General features: G+C 39.1%; 1 protein-coding gene across 1 annotated transcript in view; it reads right to left on the bottom strand.

The window, feature by feature from the left end:
* The window catches only part of ST18 (suppression of tumorigenicity 18, zinc finger), an 88,717-nt gene that overhangs the window by 15,360 nt on the left and 65,721 nt on the right, over positions 1 to 7,636 (bottom strand). The window contains exon 11 of the mRNA XM_008591749.1: positions 2,810 to 3,055. Coding sequence (XP_008589971.1) covers positions 2,810 to 3,055 — 246 coding nt within the window. The remainder of the gene's footprint in view (positions 1 to 2,809; positions 3,056 to 7,636) is intronic.

Genomic DNA, 7,636 nt, shown 5'->3' with positions numbered 1-7,636 from the left:
CAGATCTATATGTATTAGATAAAGACACACTCCAATTGAATCTATAAAACTGCCAAGATGAGTCCAGATTTTTTTGGAATTATGCAAAAACTGAGATTGGAAAATAAAGATAAAATATTTGCTATGAAACCTCCTTGTGTGGCTCTCTGGGTGATAAGAAGTACAGCCAAGGATGGGAAGGGGTCTCGGTCTCTGAGACTAGAAAGGGTGCAGTGTTGACACTGATGCTCAGGGCACAGAAATATAATCAATGTCAAACAATACAAGACACCTTAAGTGAAAATGAGAACCCCCTTGAGGCAAATTTACTTTGTTACTTTTCAGGGTTGGATTGGTATGTCTGACACTGAGTACAAACTGAAAGGCTTCTGGTGAATGCACTGACCATAGTCCATAAACAACACAGTCACATGGCTGAGGACAGAAAACCCAGGTGCCACTCTGCACATGGCATTGAGACACTCCCAGAAATGAGAACACATTGGGAGGTTGACCCTGTGTGATTCATGCAAGAACCGGGACTCAGTTACAGTTACTCTATAAAGCTCTGTCCTTTATGTAACATAATGACTTCTGCTGAACCCACCTCCACACATCTCATGCCTAGGGTTAGGTTTTGCTTCAGGGGTGTGGGTGCGATATGCATGATCCGACTGGCAACCGAGTGGCTGGATATTAAGCAGTCTTGTGAATTGGAGGGTATGCCCCTTTTCTAAAGCTGACTTGCATGTAGTAAGATTGAATGAACAACCCACCCACTTACTCCCTACTTCCACTTCAGACAGGTTGTGCAAAATGATCATGTAATGGGAACACTGACTGGCTTTTAGATTATACAAACAGACGGAAGTTAGGTGCAACTTCTGTTCTTTCACACAAGCCTGAGATGGCAGTGGGCACTGCAGTGGAGGGAAGAGATGTGTGTTTGCCAGTTCGTGGTTGTAACTTAAGGTAAACGAACTTCTTATAATTTGCAGGAGTCATTTCACACTTATTATAGTCAAGCATGCATTATTTTTATAAAAAGTACTTCTAAAATAGTATTATGGTAGATTAATTAAGGACATCATTAGACACTTTAGGTGAATTTTAAAAAGCCAAGCAGAATAAAATGACTAAGGCCAATACAGCAGAATCTAATCAAAAGCTGCTGTTGTGTGACTCCCCTCGTCCTTTCATGTGATGGTGTGGGTGGTGGTGACGTGGGGGCTGCTGAGGATCCTGGGGGAAGGGGGTCTTCCAGGAACCTGTCCCTGACCGCTCCATGCAGAATTATCCATTTCTTCCTCTCCATGCTGTGTGCCTGCTGTGCTACTCTGTTTATCAGTGTATGCAGTCACAGGTCAGCCCTCCTACCAAAATCCAAGCACACACTTGGCCAAGGTGCACGTTCATGGTGGAAGCATGTCCTAGTTGTCGCTACATCTCCAGGACCTATTTTACTGTCAGGACTGGGAGATGCTGGCAAAAATGTGTGCAAGGAAGGAAGGAAGGAAAGAATTGGAAACAACCCAAACCTGTGGTCACTACTATGTACCTCGGTATCCTCAGGGGGATTGGTTCCAAGACCTCTCGCAGATACCAAAGTCCTCAGATGCTCAAGTCCCTGATATAATAGAGTGTAGCATTTGCATACAACCCATGCACATCCTCCTGTATGCTTGGTTATCTCTAGATTACTTATAATACCTAATAAAATGTAAATGCTATGTAACTAGTTGTTAAACTGTATTGCTTAGGGAAGAATGACAAGAAAAAAAGTCTGTACATGTTCAGTACAGATGCAATTTTTTAAAAAGTATTTTTGATCCTGGGTTGGTTGAATCCACCAATGCAGAACTCACAGATAGGGAGGGCCAACTGTATATCCACTTATGCTCTGAGGTGTTAAAGCATGTGCTAAAATCAAATTAGATCCCTGCACCCAAAGTCTCTGAACTTCAAAAAGGTGAAAAAGGTGGTGCACACATCAGCAGAGAATGACTATTTCAGTTCTTTAAACAAGTCACCTGCAAGCCCAGTAACAACTTTCCTGACAAATAGCAAAGCAGGATCACTTACTGCAATAAACAGGGTCATATCCACAATTACATAGAGTCTAAGCAATGGGAGTTTCTGGCTCTGAGTTCTTTTGAATGATACTAAGTAGTCCTTGGCTAATCAGGCAATGCAGTGTGGCTCAAACTATGGGGTGCAGGCTGGATGAATTCCTGCAGAGTCTTAACAGCTGCCTTTCGGGGGTGAAACTACTTTTGTGATAACCAAATATACAAACATGTCTCCTTGACTTTGGGATTGAAACAATTTAGATATCCGGCATTCATGATCCAGCACCTCAAACAATGATTCCACACATAGGTCCGCTAACACAGGTCCTTCAAGAAACCCAGGAAATGAATTTGACATGTTTCATAAATTCTTACTGGTCTCTGATATGATTTCATCTTCAACCCTCTGGCTCAGAAAGAATTAGTAAGCTGCCATTACAGTGTTGAGTGACACGTTGCCCCTCACATGCTGCTTTATAAAGAGATAGAAAATATAATCTCTTATGCAGTGCACAAAATTGCGGCCATAACGGGAATAAAATTCACTATAATTGTGTGTTATTTTAGGCAAGTGACAGAAAAAGTTGGATTCATTTATAAATTTCGTCTGAAATTTAAAACCATCACTTCACCAAAATCTAAAACAAAGTACAGAATTATGTATGATCTAAACAGGAATGTGAAATATAACTTAGGAGGAAAAAGATAGATTTCTTTGCAATTATGCTGTGTTCAACTTAACTGGCATGTTGAAACAATACCTCTTTCTCCTCCTCTGTCTTCCCGTGAGCTTTGCTATAGTTGATCGGCGAGTCCCAGCACTCCTGATCGCAGAGAGCCTGATAGAATGCTGCGTTGACCAGAAGGCTGCTTGTTTTGAATGGGGAAGAGGATGGCGTTGGAATAGAAGTGTTAGAGGAGGTTAAGGCTGCGGCTTTGTCCAGGATTCGGTTTTTTTTCATGCTTAAGTCCAATGTGCCATTTTCGTCCACCTCTATCTCAGCTCCCTGGCATACAATAGGAAACAGAAAATATTTAAGCAGTTTGCAGTTATAGCCTAGCCATGTGGGGCTTTTAAGGGATAATTTTAATGTAAGCTTTCATGTGAGTATATCTGCTTTTAAATCTAGCTTTCTGATTTGCACTGGGTGATGTTCACTTCTTAGGCAGACTTTTAAGAACAGCCCCATTAGCGAGCTTTGTGTTTCTGCATTTAAACAAAGTAAGCTTAATATAAATAAGATGTTCCAAATACTAAATCTATTGGCTAAAACTGTTATATATATAGAGAGAAGAATATATATAACAGTTATGTAAATATTTTTTAAAGTTTAGCTTTAAATCTTCTTTTCTTGTTTACAGAATTATCAATCCCAATTCATCATTTAAAACATAAACATTTGTGTTTATCAGACAGCACATATAATTTCCGGATCCTCCAAATCACAATATAAATCTAACATGAGAAATATGCAAAAATAACTAGTTGGAAGTGATTTTTTCTTGGAATATTAGATTAATACAAAAGGAACATTTTACCCTAGGTTATCTGAACTAGAAAATCTTTGTTAAATTGTGGGGAGGGAGAGGGGAGGCAGACAGTGCAAACCATACCTCACTCTGGGGTCTTTCACGTGACCACTTGGGGTTTAAGTTCTACAGTGAAAACTTCAGAATAAAGGTGTTTATTTTACAGAGACTTGGTATGAGACTAACTCTATCTCACAATGTTTCTCTTTAGGATACATTTGCCAAGTGTTTTTTGTTTTTGTTATTGTTTTTTTTTTTTTAAGGAACAGTACCTCATTCTGTATTTGGTTCATTTCCCAAACTGCTCATTTGCTCTGGATCTTCTACAAGATGCACACTGTAGGACAGCTTGTATGGGGTCATGAACTGTAAATATTACCATGCAATAATTCTCTAAAGGTAGGAAGAACATGCCTGCCATTTTTAAAAATGGGCCAAATAACACCTTTCTGGTATTTTCACCCGCATCCATCAACTCATAATTAACTTCCTGACAATTTCTCTATTCTTTTTCCTTTTTGCTGGCAAAGCAGGAGGAATCTTCCTTGAATATGTTAGCAAGATCCCTAATTCAGGTGGTAACCAGTGACTTCCGTGAGCAGAACTAGCTAGAATTGCTGCTTGTGCCGATTTGGAAAACAAAAACACCTTTTCTAGTTGCTTGTTTTACCTGTAAAGTTTATATTTTCAGCCAGCCTATGAGATAGATATGCTGTGTTATATTTGTGGGAGGTAAATACACTTCTAATATGTTGAACTAAGATGCTTTGGCCATATCTTTCTGTTCGTTTTTAGTAAATAGTTTAATCTCTCGTGATAGTTTTAAGCCCCGAATTTGGCAGTACGGCTTATCCGGGATAATAACTTAGTAACCACAACATCTTATGCCATCTGTATAATATCAAATACATTTTTATACTAGCATTAATAAACCTTAGTTACAAAAATCCAAGACATTAACCATGTCAGTGCCACGCGCTTTCTCTCCCCATGATCTCACAATGTATTCTGCCAGGAGCGCATCAAAACAATTTTTGGCTTCATAGCTGATATGTAACTATAGCAATGAAATGGAGCCATGGTAATCAAGTTTAATGGCCAACGTAAAGTAAAATGCTAAATATTGTAGTTGCTGACATTTTTCATAAAAAAAAATAAAAAAAAACTTGGGTTAAGACTGCACAACCAACATTCACATAAAATTCCAGACCTCTGTGACAGATGGCTTAGGAAAAAGAAGCCATGTGACTGGGCTGCAGAGTTTTATAGTGCAAAACCCATAAATAGTGCAGATTCAATCTCTCTGAAAAATATCAACTATTCCAAGACAATACCAATATACATTTTAGTTTTTAAAGAAAAAATTTCAAATAGTAAATCTTAAACAATGAGAGATTCTAGGAATTGTTAATGATTATACATCTTGAGTAATCATGGCATGGTTGAAAAAAAAAATCACTCCTTGTGTTTAAAAGAGGCGCTTTTCTGTATCCCGCACCCCAGCCGGCTGCTCTGAGCACCTGACTTCACTGGGAGAGAGCAGGGCTGCACTTTGGGGAGCAGGGTACAGATGGGCTTTAAGTGAGCGCACAGATGCGTTCCACAATTGCACACAGTAACAGAGAAGGGCCCCTTTCTGCCCATAGCTGGGGATCACACGCTTACAGCATGGGTGTTTATTCAGAGCAGTATCAATAGGCATCACTTCTCTCTGTGCTTGAAGCTCCAAATGGCAGCACAGAAAGGAGGGGAGGGTGGGAGAGGCCAGCAGGGGAGGAGAGCTGGAGCCACAGCTGACGTGCTTCTCCCACCCCCCAGATCTCTAATATTCTCATTTCTCAAAGTGCTGTTTTGGAACCTTATTTTCAGTACTGAAACGGAAATTTAAGCGTTTTTTTGAGGCTAGCTGTAGGTCTAATACTATTCACATACTTTCCAGATTAGAACATCAAAGGTCATCAATTTCAGCCACTTCAGAGTTACAGATGCTACCTCCAATTTATTTATCCATTAAATTATTGATGAAGTACTTAATATTTTCAAGACACTATATATTGGGGGAAAGAAAATTTAAAAATAGATGGTTCCTGCCTTCAAGGAGCTTATTTTACACATATAGGAGATTTCTGGTGAAAAGTAATTTAATAAACATAAATTATCACTAAACTGAAAGCGGAAATAATTACTCGTTATTCCTTATCTGCACTATAAAATAAGAAGTGACCTAGATGTCCACCAACAGAGAAATGATTAATGAAATTATGCTACATTTATTTCATGGCACATCATACAGCCAGTAAAATCATAATTATGAGGACTGTTTCTACAAGGAAACTACTTATATCACTGCAAACAGGGCATGTGACATTCTTACTTTGTATACAAGTACAAAAAAAGACAGAAATTTGTCTTCTGATGAAGAACAAAAGAAAAAACACAAAAATATTGTACATTTAGAGGATATGCTTATGGCTACTTTTCTCCATTATTTTCCAGGCCAATGATAATATTACATTATTTCAACAGGTAGAAATGATCATACATTCAAAGTTGGGGATGAAGAACAAAATTATAATTTTACCTTAAATGTTATAATTGTGCAAATTACTAATTTTTCAAATATTGATAAAATAAGACAGCATTGCTTTCCCTACTTGGCAAATTTTCTGTTAATAAAGGACTGGTCACCTACCCTCTTTTCCTTTTTGACTTGGCTGAGAGGCAGTGCACAAACTAGTGTCAGTCTGGTTCTGCTGTGATTAGACCCTGGCTTTCACCTCGCAGCTCATAGTCTTTCCTTCTTGCTTGAGGGTTTTTTGTGTGGGGAATATCTTTTCTGCATTAAAAGCTATCTTAAATATGTTTTCAAAGTAGGCAGGATATTAAGAATAAACAACTGAAAATATCTTATTCTCACTAAATGGTAATTGAGCATTAAGACCATTAAAATTATAAATTTGTAAAATATACTCAACATAAACAGAATAATGGAATTCAGAGGAAAAATGATAATATAAGGCATAGAACTTAAATGAAATTTATAATCACTTTTCTAAAATCTTTGGGACTTGGAATCATGGTCTGTGAAACCTCTCAGGTGGGTCAAAAGTCTACGATCTTTAAGATCTTTAAGAAGAGAAGAAGTCAGACAGCTGTGAATTCAAATTTCAGTTCCAGCAGTTATAGGTGTGCCACTTAGAGGAAATCATTTAATATCTCTGTCCTACTGTTCCTTCATCTGCAAAACAGGATAATAATATCTGCTTTACAAAGATTCTAGAAGGATTAAAAAAGATTAATGTGAGCAAAGTGCTTATTTACAGTGCCTGGCACACAGTAGGAGTTCCGTAAATGACATCTAATAATGATGATGATGATGATGATGATGATGATGATGATAATGATAATAATAATAATAACAACAACAACAATAATAATAGTTTGGCTGGGTTTTTGAATACCAGGTCTCTAGGCTACCATACACTGGGCTAAAAGAGCTAGTTACTAAATATCTACGTTTTTTGCATCTATACGATCAGGTTCTTGCGATGCCCGACCCAAGACCCTGATAACATTTCACTCACAATATATGGTGGAATCTGTCCCATTGTTAGAGTTACTGGAAAAGGCTCCTTCTGGGCTCTAACCATCCAGAGGGCCGCCAGGCTCTTCCTGATATCAGGCGGCAAGAGTGGCGATGCCGCCTCACGTCGTTTCTAGGCCGTGTTCAGCACAAAACAGACTTTGAACTTTAAACATTTCAAGCAAGTGTCAGTTTTTTGTTTTCTTTTAAGGCACACTGTGCATATGCCATTTTGTCTAAACAGGTGGGGAAAACACCAAAACAAACAACAGAATGCTTGGCAAGCTGCAGCGATGAGGATAAAGATAGACTGTGAAGCATGCTCCTACCTCTGCTGGCGGCGGTGGGGAGAGGAAAACGGGGAGCGTATGGGTGTGGGCACCGGGCGCAGGGCGCAGGGCACAGGGCACAGGGTGCTGGGCACAGGGCGCAGGGCACAGGGCTCAGGGCGCCGGGCGCCGGGTGCAGGGTACAG

Source organism: Galeopterus variegatus, unplaced genomic scaffold, assembly GCF_000696425.1.
Source record: "Galeopterus variegatus unplaced genomic scaffold, G_variegatus-3.0.2 Scaffold7250, whole genome shotgun sequence".
NCBI lineage: Eukaryota > Metazoa > Chordata > Mammalia > Dermoptera > Cynocephalidae > Galeopterus > Galeopterus variegatus.
The sequence above is the reverse complement of the archived record's forward strand: the minus strand, read 5'-3'. Positions and strand labels throughout refer to the sequence as shown.